The following is a 13239-nucleotide window of genomic DNA, read 5'->3' as shown; positions in this document are numbered from 1 at the left end:
AACTCCGCTCAGCTCAGGCCACCAGGGTTCAAAGATCACCCCGAGATGTGCCATGAGATGGGGCCGCACAGCAGGGCTGAGCCAGCGTGGCACCCCGTGCCATCACCTGATTGCCACCTGGAGTTGGACTTGGAGCTGCCCTTACCTGGGGACAGGGACAGGCAGGCAGGACAGGCAGCTGGCACTGAGCAGGGACCTGGGATACAGCAGAGCCGAAGCGGGTGCTGGGGACGAGCGGTGCGGGTGGCCCCTGGCATGGAGCGGTGGCACAGCAGCTCCGGGCACTCCCCGGTTTCCGGAGCGCTGAGCTGGCGTCACCATTGACTCAAGGTGTCTGGCCCCTCACACGTGTGCAGCAAGTTCCCCCGGTGCTGCCACATGTCACGGCCCTGCGCCCGGCCACGCTGGGCTCAGGGATGCCACCTGCCAGGGACGGGGACCTGCGCGAGGCTTCAGGCTGTCCAAATTTGTTCAGTGACACAAAATAACTTGAAGCAAGACAGGAACAAGGTGTGTGGGCGATGCCACTTGCCCGGCCATTTTGGCAGAGATCTGCCTCGGGCTCCTCGCCCTGCTGTGCCATGCTGGCTCGGGTGCATCTGGCACCGGGCAGCCCCAGGACAGATATCCTGGCACGAGCTGGAAGCCTCCCAGGTCCCCCAGGAGAAAGGAGCCTCGTATCGGGGATGGGTTTGTGCCTACGTCTGCTGGCACACGTGTAATGAATTGGATGGGCTCTGCTCTCCCTGAGCATCAGAGCTCAGGCGATGGGGACGAGCGTCATCACCCTGCACTGCAGTGAGCAGCACGAACGGTTTAAGGGGTCTCGGTTTCGGGGTCTGTGCTGCCTCCTGTGCTGGATGGTTGAGAGAAGTGAGTGGCCATGCTGTGAGGCTGCAGCCAGCTCGCTGCTGGCTCTGGGTGCTGGTGTGGAGCAGAGGGCCCTGGACACCTTCTTGCTGGGGATGACTGTGTCCCCGGGCAGCATCGATGCAGCCACTGGGGACATCCATGTGGATTTGTGTCCAAGCCTGAGCCTGGTCCTGCACCACCACAAAAACAGAAATTTGGGTACCCCAAAGTTCTCTGCTCCCCCAACACACGTAACCAGGGATCTGCCGGCGAGGCGTGTTTGAGTCAACACCCGCCAGGCTCCGTGCAGGACCCCTGCTCCGTGCCTCAGTTTCCCTTTCCACAGAGCAGGAGCAGAGGGGACTCCCATGGTGACACTTGCCCACCCTGGAGGGACCGGGCTCCCTGAAGGCAGGGTAATCTTGTCCTCAGCCCCCCACTGTGTTTGGCCCCAGCTCTATTGCTCTGCTCCCTTTGACCCAGGGGCTCCTCAGCTCCTGATGCTTTTGGCATTCCTATCCTTGAGCGAAGCGCTGAGAAACTGCCTCCTGGGCAAATGCGGCTTTAGGGGAACAATGAGCCACCCTTTGTGTCGGAGATTGTGCAGAAAGACCACAGATAGGTGTAGCCCTGCCTTACATATGAAGTAGAAGAAGTAGAAAGAAAGACCAGGATTTCCCCGGATTAGGAGGATTTTCTCCCCCAAATCTGGTATTGCACAATTTCCGGTGGGGGATTTTAGACCTTCCTGCCAAGCAGATGTTCTGGGGGATCCTCACAGCAATAAATGAGCTGCCAAGGGCTGATCCCAGTGGGGATGTCAGTGCAGCAGCTCCTGCCAGGCTTGGGGTCCCCAAGGACCCACATGTGGTTGGGGCTGGGCCACTCACAGGGTCACCCTTGGCACCAGGACCAACTCAGCGTGATGGTCTTGCAGGCAAGACCAGAGCTCAAATACCCTCTGATGGTGATGCTACCCCATCCCGGCCTCCACATCCCGGAGCCTGGGACACCATCGGGCTCCGGGGGTGACTCTTCAGGGGCTGGGACCCAAATGTTGGTCCTGTGGACCTGGTTCAGCCCTAGGGACATGGTTCAGCCCTGGAGACAGGGATAGGGATGGGGGCTGCTCCAGTGGATGATGGCACTGCCATCCTGCCTACCACCCACGCGTCCCCGCTGTCGCATATCCGGCACAGCCCGGAGCAGGAGCTGAGCAAGCGTGAGCACACCCGAAACCAGACAGCCCTGCCAGGCTGGGCCAGCCAGGACCGGGAGGACGGGTTTGGGGGCAAATGGCAGCGCGTTGGTCCCAAAGCTGTTGGGGGGCCACGGGCTGTGGGCCAGCCTCGGTGTGACTCCCCAGCTTGGGGATAGTGCTGCCCGCACGCCGCAGAACTTCTCCAGGGCTCAGGGCATCTCCTGGCATCAGGCAGGGTGTGCCGGGGGCAAAATGGGTCCGGGGGGGAGCCGATGGTGCATTTTCCTCCCCCTTCTCTGGACTTTGCTGCCTGATAAATTCAGAGCGGGTGGCTGCACCCCCGGGGAAACCGGGGCTGGTGTGACCCCGGGGCTGTGAGCACCGTCCCCTACCCCGTACATCTGGGCAGTATTTCGTGGTGCTCCCATACCCCGCAGGGACTTGAGCAGGTGTTTTGCAAGGGCCCGGCCAGCCCCTGCGACCGCTGCCCGACAGCTTCACAGGGACAAAGGGGACACGCTGCACAGCAGCATGTGGCAGCCACCCTGTGCTGCCCACACCTCTCCCGTGTGGGACCCTGGGGAGCGCGTCACAAGGCTGAGGGGGACAAGACGGAACCGGGATGTGTTGGCATGGGGGATCACAGCCTCTGCTGTCCCTGGGGATCCAGGAGCCCTGTGGGGACAGCAGGGTGGCTCAAAGGCTGCTGCTGCAGTGGGATGGGGACAGCCAGAGGCAGAGGCCAGCTCAGGCTGCCCCCAGGACAACTGTCAGGCTCAGGGTGGCTGTCAACCGTGGGGAAACACTTTGGGGCTGGAGCTTCAAAGTCCAGCTCTGCTGTCAGTGGGGATCCAAAGGGCATGGAGGTCCCGGGAACTGCCTTGTGTCATGTGCCGGAGCTGTGCCAGCCGCCGGCCGGGCCACGGCAGCTCCCGCGGAGCTGTGCCAGCGCTGGGGGCACGTGCTCGGTGCTGGCTGTCGAGAGGTGCCAGCACCCTGCAACTGGGGGGGCACGGCAAGGTGCTGGCCCTGCCTGTGGGCGGCCCCCCCAGCCCTGTCACCTGCGGTGACACGGTCCCTGGGGCAGTCACCCACCCACCCCTGTTTGTGCAGCCGGCGCGGGCGCTGGCAAGAGGCTCCCGGGTCCTGTTTGCCAAGTGCCTGGAGAGACTGGGATGAAAGGGCTGCGCGGGCCCTCCAGCCCTCTCCAGCGGTGCTTTTGCACCTTCAAAGCATCTGGAGCCCCTTGAAGCTGGGTCAAGCTCCTGCCTCACCCTGGGAAAAGCCGGAGAGTTCCCCGAAGCCAGCAGGGAGGGGGAAGGAGATGTGGCTGAGAGCTATAAGTTGTAGGAGCCTTTGCTCCTGTGCCTGGGGATGTGTTGGTGTTGGAGCAGGCGGTCTGGGGCAGTGCCAGCTCTGTCCCCGATCCTGACCCTCCATCCCTGCTGTCCCCAACGGCACTGGGGCAGGATGAACATCCGCAGCCCCCACGGCAGCTCAGCCCCTGCCTTTAATGTTGACGGGGCAATTTGTTTCCTAAAGAGAGGACTTCACCCATGCTTCCCGGGGAGGGTGAAGGGATGGGAGCAGTCCTGGCGCAGGAGGAGCCTGGCTGGGGACACCCTGGGGACGAGCCTAGGGCTCCCAACCTGCCTGGGGACTGGGGCCAACGCTGAGACCCGAGCACGAAGGGACCATCAACCTGGGCTCCTTGGGACTGTGTGGGTCCTGGAGCTCCTGCCCCAGCCCCACAGGCATGTGGCGGGGGATCGGGATGCTCTGGATGGCCCAGGAGGGCATGTAGGGTGCTGCAGCCATCGTGGGGACCCCAAGGCACCCTTGTGGCCCCAGTCCCAGCCCCAGTCCCACCACCCTGTGCTGACCCAGATGCACGAAGCTGGCAAAGCTTTGCAAGCTCAGCTGCACCCCGAGCTAGCAAGGAAAGGGCTGAAGCAGCCCCGGGGCACCCCACATGCTCGGGGACCCTGGAGGACAGGCACCAACCAGCCCAGCGTCCACTGCCAACCCTTCTCCTCTGCCTCCCCCGTGCCCTCCGCCGACTTCGCAATGGGGAAACTGAGGCACGGAGCTGTGCGCAGCGGCCAGCGCCGTTCCCCCTCGGCGGTCCCCTACGGGACCGGGGCTGCCCGGTGGGGTGTCCGTCCACTCCCCCCGTCCCGTCCCGTCCCCCCGTTGCCCCACGGACGGTGGTTCCTTCACGGGCCCCCCCGCCCATCCCGAGTCCCGGCAGGTGGCGCCGTGCGCCCGCCGGTGGCGGCGGCCGGAGCCCGGGACCGGGGGGGGGAAACCGGGGGGGACCGGGGAAGGGCTGTGCTGGGCAGCGCTGGGATGTGCTGGTTCATGCGGGGCTGGGCTGATCCATGCTGGGCTGTGCTGGTCCATTCTGGGCTGCACTGGGCTGTGCTTTGCTGAGCTGTACTGGGGTGTGCTGGTCCATGCAGGATCGTGCTGGACTGTGCTGGGAAGAGCTGGGCTGTATTGGGCTGGGCTGTGCTGGTTCATGAAGGACCATACAGGGCTGTGCAGGGCTCTGCTGGGCTAGGATGCACTGGGCTGTGCTTTGCTGAGCTGTACTGGGCTGTGCTGGTCCATGCAGGATCATGCTGGACTGTGCTGGGCTGCACTGGGCTGTGCTGGTCCATGAAGGACCATAGAGGGCTGTGCAGGGCTCTGCTGGGCTAGGCTGCACTGGGCTGTACTGGGCTATGCTGGTCGCTGGACTGGGGCAGATTGCTCCCTGCAGGGCTGGTGCTGCAGCCCGGGGACCCAGCCCCCAGCCCCCCCAGCTCCCAGCGCCGCCAGCTGGGATACATCTTGTCATCCCAACTGCACTGGTTGGCAAAAGGAGGGTGCTGGGGCTGAAGTGGGTTAGCGCACGCTGCTGGGGGGAATCTGCTCGTCCCGGGTGGACTTTGTAACGGCACGTGTGTGTGCGTAACGATGCCATGGTCATTAGCGTTCGAGGTGAAAACCTCGCTGTGTTTTCACAACATTTATTGCCCTTCCTAGAAGGACCTTGGTAGTGGAGAGATGCAGCATCCCATTGCGCTCGCCCGGGTCCCGGAGGACACAGCATGTCTCTCCGGACCCCCAGGCTGGATGTGCCAGGTGCTGCACGGGCAAAGCCGAGTTTGGGCAGCAACGATGGGCCAAAGTGCTGGTGGTGGGAGCTGTGTGTGCGAGAACAGCTCTGTTGTGCCCCAGTCTATCTTGGGATTCTCTCTGGCCTGTTGGTCCCAGCTTTACTGGCAGCTCCCGGCCCCGCTATGTGGTGGTTTTGGGGGGGGGCGAAGCTCCCAGCTGGACCTGCGAGGGCTGCGGTGGCACCTCCGTGGGAACACCTTGGGCAGGACACAAATGTTAAGTGACCCCACTGCTGCCTGGGGCTGGAGCCGCTCTCCTGCCCGTATCCGCAGGGAGCAGCCCCGCAGCGGCGATGGGTGGCTGTGGCAGAGGGTGGTGGCAGTGTCCCGGTGCGGGTTTGGGAGCCCAAAGGGAAGTGGGGGGATGCCCAGGCAGGAGGAGGTGGATGCGAAAGGGCACCCCGGGGTGGTCTCTGGCAGTGGGTGATGTCTGGCTGTGACATGTCCCCCACTTCTCCAGTTTGCTTTGCCACCGTGCTCAGCCGAACGTCCCCAGGCTGGTGGCACTGCTGTGCTGGGGTGTCCTCAGCCAAAATCTTCCTTGCAGGAGTCCCTCCTTAGCGCTTGCAGAGGCGGGGGGGTCCCCCAAACCCCGTCCTTTCTGACGGGCTGGCATCGGGAGCTGGCGGGACGCTCTGGGGGGGGCAGCGAGGGTCCCCCAGCCCAGCGCACGGGGTGGCCACTGGCTAATAGCCCCGTTAGCATCCCCGTTAGCAGGACCGGGGAACCGGGGGGGGGGGGGGCGCGGCATCCTTCACACCGTGCCCCCCAGGGGGGCGGGGAATAGGGCTGAGCCCCTCCCTCTATGCAAATCTCAGCCTGTGGATTGGCGGGCGGGCCGGGCCGGCCCCCGCAGACAGGCTATAAGTGCGGGGGGGGGGAAACAATGCACCCGCGGTCCCGGCTCGGTGGCTGGTGCCGCCGCGACCCGCAGCGCCGGGGGAGGTGGGTGCACCGGGGGCTTCCCCCCCTTCATCCATGGGGCTGGGGGTGCCCTTTTCCTGAGCGGGGCTGCGGATCGGGCGGGGGGTGCCCCCCGTTTTCTTTCTGCTCCCCCCCCTACCCCCCGCCTTTGCCGCCCCCCAGGCAGAGATGGAGTTTGACTCGTACCAACACTACTTCTACGACCACGATGCCCAGGAGGATTTCCATCGTTCCACGGCCCCCAGCGAGGATATCTGGAAGAAGTTCGAGCTGGTTCCCACCCCCCCCGTCTCCCCCCTGGGTACCCCCGGGGAGAAAGCCTGCTGCTCCGGGGCGGAGGGCTCCGGCTGGCTCTCCCGCTACTGCCTGGCCGGGGAAGAGCCGGAGTATCTCATAGGGACGGGAGAGATCTTCGGGAACCTGAGCGCTTTCATCCTCAAGGATTGTATGTGGAGTGGGTTTTCAGCCCGGGAGAGACTGGAGAAGGCGATGACAGAGAAACTTTCCACGGGCACGCAGAGGGCCACCCCCCACAAACCTTCCTTCGCGCAGGATTTTGGGTTCAGCAGCTCGGTGAGCGAGTGCGTGGATCCCGCTGCCGTCTTCCTTTGCCCGTTGGCCGAGAGCAAGATCCCCGCATCTTCGGGATCCGAGGGCCAAAGCGATTCTGGTAAGGGATCCAAGCTCTCCGCCGTCCAGGTGCGGGCTGTCCCCGTCCCGTCCCCCCCTCCCCAAGCACCCTCCAACCTTGCTGAAACCCACGGGGAGCCCGGCGTGGAGGACACGCGTGTCCACACATGTGCGTGCCGGGAGGCTCCCAGCCAGGCAGAGCCTTTGTTGTGGCTCCAAGCGAGTCCCGGTCCCGGCCCCCATGAACAAAGCGGGCTCGGCTGCTCCCCTTCCTGCGGGATTTCTGCTCGGGAAATCCCTACCCCTCACAGAAGGGTGCGTGGGGCTCCCCCCGACCACTGCGTGGGTCTCTGGTGGTCCCTCTCCCTCGTCCCGACCCCACGGGAACCTCGCGGGTAGGTTGGTGAGGGGCAAGTTTGCAGCTCAGCGTGGAAAGTTTGGTTTGGGGGTTTTTTTTGAGCTTTGTAGCGTGCTCTGCTGCCGGCTCGTAACCTCGGCTGTTTCCCCAGCCCACCCGGGACGGGCTTTCCTCGGGACAAAAGGCAAAATATCCCCAGGGGCCGGCAGGTCGCGGAGCAGCGGCCGCGTCCCCCGAGGTGGTGGGACGGGCAGGAACATCCCGCATCAGCTGCGGCTCGTCCCGGGACACCCCCGGGGTACCCCTGCTTGTCCCGCGTGGGGAGGGGGCTGGGAAGCGGATGCCTCTGAACCCCCCTCCCGCATCTCACGCCATAACCGCCTCTTTTCAGTCCCTGTTTACAAACACCCTGGGTCTCCCCCCCGCTCCGGCCCCGTAGCCCCGGCGGGGCGGGGGGGGGGCCGTAGGCTGTTTCCCTCTCTCCCACGGAAGGCGGGCTGACTCGGCTGCCGTGGAAGCGCTGATAACGGCCCCGCGGTGCCTTGACCCCGTTAATAAATCTGCCGGTGGCAACGACCTGCGCCGGTGAGTCAGGGAGCGGGATGGGGACTTAATGCCATTAACAGCCCGGGGACGGTAAGCAGGTTGCGGGCGTTAAGAGGCTTAACCCAAATTGGGGGGGCCCGGTTGAAGGGTTGGGGGGGGGTCGGAGGGGGTCCCGGTCCCGGTGGGGTCCCGGACTCGGTCCCGGTCCGGATCCGGCCGCGCCACGTGGGCGCCGAACAAAAAGCAACAGATTGCAAACAATGAGAGGGGCAGCGTTGATGGACAGGGCTAAGGACCAATGGGATGGTAAGGTAGCCGGCCGGCCCCGCCAGACAGCCAATGGGTGGCTCGGGTGGGCGGGACTCCGCGGTCCGACTTTTATTAATGAGCGCGGGTGGGGGGGGGTGGGGGGGTGCGTGTGTGTGTGTATATACACGTGGCTGAGACCGGTCGGGTTGTGACACTGGTGACCGCGGCCGTTGGCATGTGTGAAGGCAGCGAGTGCGCCCCCCCCACACCAGTAGCTCCAGTAGCAGGGTGGCTTAAGCTTGCTGGGCAGAGCCCCCAGACCCTGGGGGGGGATGTTGGGGGCCACAAGCAGGAGAGTGCCCTGAAGCCCCGCTCCTGCGGCCACCGCTGGCCCTGTCGCAGTAGGGGTGGGGGGCCAGGCCTCTGCCCGAGATGCCGGTGGGGGTCTGAGTGTCTCGGGGGACATTTAAGTGAGTGGCTGTGTTTTCCCCCAAAGCCTAAGAAAAAAGGTGGAAGCCCGTTCCTAAAGTGAGAGCGATCGCGGGGGTGTCTGGAACCAGGTCACCCCGCTGTCCCCAGGGGCCAGCTTTGTGCCACTGGGATTCACTGGGTGGGGACAAGCTGCAATGACAACAGACGGGGTGCTCTGGGTCCAGTTATGCTTTATTTGCGTCTCGCTGCTCACAGCTCTGATAACCTCCCCCCACTGACTCTTGGGCTTGCGATGCCTTCGAGGTTCACCGAGTCCTTTGGAGGGACCCCTTCACCTCTCCTTCCCCCCCTGCACCGTGGGGGATTGTCCCCTCTGTCCCCGGGGAGCCTGGGCTGAATGGGGTTTATCGCTTGTGAAAAGTAACAAGTCACCGAAGTGGGAAGCTGCAGCCAAGGGGAACAAAGGGCAGTTCTGCCCCCACGTCCCTCATTTACAATTCCAATGGGCCATGAAAGCGCCCGACCAGGATGAACTTTGGAGTTAGGCTGTCCCAGGTCCCCAGCATCCTGCTCCTCATGTCCCCCCGGGCAGGTGGGTTTGGGTGTTTCTTATCCGATGATCCTTTATCCTGGACACATGTTGCTCCTGGTGCAGAACTGAGGTGAAAGTAAAGCCCTATCCCAATTTCAGGGGACTGGGCACATGAATGTGGACGGAAAGCTCCTTCCTTTGCGATGGTATTGGAAAAGCACTTAAATCACATAATCCCTTCTGGAGGTCGCAGAGTGACTTTGCAGTGCATGAGCAAACTTCTGTGGGACAGCAGTGGGGAGATCGTCCAGGGGCTGTGGGGAGACCCAGCGGGGTGAAGAGGGGTGACCAGGGGCTCCCAACTGATGGGGATTTTTTGTCTATTTTGAGCAGAAGGTGAAGAGATCGATGTGGTGACGGTGGAGAAAAGACAATCGCTCAGCCTGAGGAAGCCGGTCACCATCACGCTGCGTGCCGACCCCTTGGACCCCTGCATGAAACGCTTCCACATCTCCGTCCACCAGCAGCAGCACAACTACGCTGCCCGCTCGCCGCCGGACGCCTGTCCCCCACCGGAGCCACCCCAGCAGGCTGAGGACGAGCCACCAAGTACCGCAGAGCCAGCCCCTGCCATCACGCTGCCTGAGCCCAGCTTGCCGAAAGCCAGCAGCAGCCCCGGCTCCGACAGCGAGGACGTGGCCAAGAGGAAAAATCACAATTACCTGGAGCGCAAGCGGCGCAACGACCTGCGCTCGCGCTTCCTGGCCCTGCGGGACCAGGTGCCCGGGCTCGCCAGTTGCCCCAAGACGCCCAAAGTGGTGATCCTGAGCAAATCCTCCGAGTACCTGCAGTCGCTCATCAGTGCCGAGAGGAGGATGGCGGCCGAGAAGCGGCAGCTGCGGCTGCGGCAGACCCAGCTGCTGAAACGGATTGCTCACCTCAAGGGGCACTAATGCCCAATGTGCCCCCCACCCTGGTCCCTACGACCCCCCTGGCTCCCTCTCAATTTGCACATTTTTTAGTTGTTTTATTTTTCTTTTTGTTGTTGTTGTTTCTTGAACTGTTGGCCCCAGGGGGCTGGAGCATGTGGCGGTTGCTGCATATGGGGTGGCTGCGGTGCTGCTCCCGGCTGCGGGAATGGGGCCACAGCAGGGCCCCCCCTCCATGGCATCACCTGCTTGGGGCTGGCTTCTTGGCACCGGGTGTTGCAAGATTTCCCCTGTCCCCCTTGTGAAGCTTTCTGAAGTGACTGCTTCAATTTGCAGGCTCAACTCTATTCCCCCTTCCCTGGCAGCCCCTGCACCCCTCTCTGCCATCTGCTACTGACAGCATCACTGGGAGCTGCCCCTGGGCACCCATCTCGCCCTAAAAATCCCAAGCAACCATGGTCTGCTTCGGCTCAGGGAAGCAGGTAGAGGCAGACACAGAGAGCCCAGCACAGGGCTCGTCTCTGGATGGATCCCCATGGAGATGGCGACGGCAGGGTGTCTCTCTCACCAGGGTTAACAGCACCCTGTGGGCAATCCCCTTGCTCGGCTGGACCGTACCTCACTTTCTTACCACTTCACGCAGTAGCTTGTCTTGGATTTTATGTTCTAGAAACTGCTGCTGTAACTGCGAGTCTTATACTGGAGGCTGTGTTTTTATACTGTATTTTTGTACCACTTTTTGAGAAGTATTGGTAAAGAGTTTGCTTTTTTTATATATATATAAAAACTTTTTTTTTTTTTGGAGGGGGGTTCCTGCTGCGGGGGAGGGCTCAGTCCTGCTGCACTTTAGGGAGATCAGGAAGGGGCTGGCTGAGTCCTCGCAGAGGCCGGTTCCCCCCTTGCAGCTCTCCAAACCACCCATTTGCAATAACAGGGGATTTTTCCCCTTTCCCATGCTTGTGACCCCCTTTCCCACCTTTGTGAGTGCCCCCTCACCAGCAGCCACTTAAAATCCCCAGTGAAGCTTTGGACTTTGCAGGGAGCCTGGCTGGAAGGGGCAAGTTGGGCGCATGGCAGGGGGGGCTGTGCTGCCTTTGAGGCTTTCCCCTGCTTGTGCTGTCCTGCTGCCCAGCCTGCAGTGGGGTATGTGGGTGGCACAGTCCCCTGTCCCCTCCCCGGGGTGCTGGCAGGGGTGGCCCCACAGGACAGCACCCTTGGGTCCCCCGCTGACCTGCTGAGAACCGTTAGAGTTAACACTGTGGTCGGATTTAGCACTTTCTTCATTACCTCACACTTCATAAATAAATAAGTTTGCAACAGCTTGGGTTGGCTTTTTCCATGCAGGCGGCTGTGGGTTTCCATGCATCACACCATGATGCTCCTGGGGGGGGCTGGCCTGGCTGCTATGTTTTGGGGTGTCCTGGACACAAACAGAAATGAATATATTTTGCACCGGGGCTTGGCTGCCTCGTTGCCAGCAAGACTGAGCTCTTTGTCCTGACTTTCTCCCAGCGCTTGAAACAGAAGTGGTCACAGTGGTGGGGCCAGGGAAACAAATCACCTGGATTATTTTTCCTCCTTTTAAGTGGCTTTATTGGCAAGGAGGGGCAGAAAGCCCACACTGGGCTTGGAGAAAGCTTTAGTGTAACTATAAACCCCCCTAATGGGGCTCAGGGCAGTCGGTGTGGGGCGATCGCTGCCCCTCGGGGTCAGGGGCTGGGGCCGGGGCTGGTGGTAACCCTATAGGGAGGGGGGAATGCAATCCGCTCGCTTCAAGGGGCATCGGAGAACTTCATATACCCAGATCCGCCGAATGGATGAAATTATATATATGTGTGTTCTCCCTGCCGTCCCTGAACCTGATGCTTTTGGGTTTCCTTCATAGTGGCGGCGAAAGTCTTACTCTAAATGCAGGAGGGACACGGGATCCTGTTACTGCTGAGAGGTCAGAAGAGAGCTGCTGCAGCAGGAGACGCAATCACCCATGGGAAGCCAGCCTTAAAAAGCAATGATTCTGCACGGAAGCTCTTAAATACCTGTTCCCTTCGGTTCCGGCAACATTTCACACTTTCTGCATGTTGCATCAAGGCGTGTCAAAGCGTTTTAGAGCTGTATTAAAAGGTGCTCACGGGAACCACAGCTTAAACACGGAGCAGGGTGACCTAAATCTGACACCTCGCCCATGCGCAGGAAACAAAGCCCAGATGTACCAGTCCCTCAAACGTTTATTTTTGTTGTGTGTACACCAACACTTGCAGACTGGTGTCTTTTTTCAGCTCAAGGTGACCCTCCCAATAAGGTTTTTAGTAAGGTGTGCTTTTTCTTTTCATGCTGATGGGACATAGGATGTTTAAAACATTATTTTTCTTTCTTGGAAATGATGTGCAGATCCTGTGGTCTGAACTGAGACCATCACCAGTGAAAAATGTAGTTGGTCTCAAATCAAACCGAGGAACAGTTGCAGTTTTGCACATACCTTTGAGTTCTCCTGCTTAAAAGTGGCATGCATACATACATATCCACCTGAAACTTCCCTGGTTACTAAAGCAGATGCCTCCTCTCGTATTCCCACGGTAAGGACCAGGAAAGCAGACTGACAGTGCTATTAAGTGAACGCAATAAACACACAGGGCTTTTCCTCCCCACTTGTTCAGCGCCGCAATTTGCAAGTGTCGGCTGTAACCATCACAATTCAGCATCCCCAAGCCTGACAGAGTTATTTTTTTTAACCCCCATTGCCCTGCTCACCCCCTTGCCTCTGCTACCACATCCCCCCCCCCCAAAAAAAACCCTTCTGCTTTCCCACCAGCGCCGGTTTCAGCCTCAGCCGGACCCGGGGGATGTCGCGGGCGCGGTGCCGCCTTCACGCCTGGCCTGGCAAATTTTTAGGACAGTTTCCCGAGGCGGCGATAATCCTTTCCCTTCCCAGTAGCGTACCCCTCCCCGGCCCGCAGCCTCCTGCTCCTTGTTGCTATGGCAAAGGATGTGTGTTGCCAGGGAGATACCCTCCTCCCGCCGTCGCCGTGGCAACCGTCTCCCTGCCTTCCCTCCCCTCTGTTGCCACGGAGACAGTCGCCCGCTCCCCATCTCATCCCCCCCGTGTTGCCGTGGCGATGGGGGAGGACGATCCTTCGTGGAGGCGGCTGCTGCGGTTGCCGCGGCAACTCGCTCCTCTCCGTTGCTACGGCAACAGCCCCGCTCCTCACCCTCCTGCCCCGTTGCTGTGGCAACAGCATCCTTCCCACCCCATCCTACCCCCCCCCCAAAAAAAAAAAAAAAAAAGAGGTACCACGGGGCAGAACCCCACTCGTGGACGCGGCCCGGGGGTGCCTGGGGGTCCCTAAAGGCGGGGGGTGCCCGGGGGACACAAAAATGGGCCGGGGGCGTGGGAATGGACAGGGATGGACACCCGGGCCGGGGGC

General features: G+C 61.5%; 2 protein-coding genes across 2 annotated transcripts in view; one reads left to right on the top strand and one right to left on the bottom strand.

The window, feature by feature from the left end:
• The window catches only part of CAP1 (cyclase associated actin cytoskeleton regulatory protein 1), a 70739-nt gene that overhangs the window by 31266 nt on the left and 26234 nt on the right, over window positions 1–13239 (bottom strand). The window lies entirely within an intron of this gene.
• Window positions 6109–11136, top strand: MYCL (MYCL proto-oncogene, bHLH transcription factor). The gene is made up of 3 exons (XM_052811279.1): window positions 6109–6162; window positions 6304–6811; window positions 9282–11136. The coding sequence occupies exons 2-3, from the start codon at window positions 6310–6312 to the stop codon at window positions 9839–9841; spliced, it is 1062 nt and encodes a 353-aa protein (XP_052667239.1). The 5' UTR covers window positions 6109–6162; window positions 6304–6309; the 3' UTR covers window positions 9842–11136.

Source organism: Harpia harpyja, chromosome 16, assembly GCF_026419915.1.
Source record: "Harpia harpyja isolate bHarHar1 chromosome 16, bHarHar1 primary haplotype, whole genome shotgun sequence".
Taxonomy (NCBI): domain Eukaryota; kingdom Metazoa; phylum Chordata; class Aves; order Accipitriformes; family Accipitridae; genus Harpia; species Harpia harpyja.
This window is presented reverse-complemented; position numbering and strand designations above follow the sequence as displayed.

Excerpts from the sequence above, each read along its gene's own strand:
- MYCL (XM_052811279.1), top strand. The coding sequence starts at position 6,310 with ATGGAGTTTGACTCGTACCAACACTACTTCTACGACCACGATGCCCAG. Across the intron at positions 6,812-9,281 it reads CGAGGGCCAAAGCGATTCTG|AAGGTGAAGAGATCGATGTG; the intron begins GTAAGGGATCCA and ends TATTTTGAGCAG.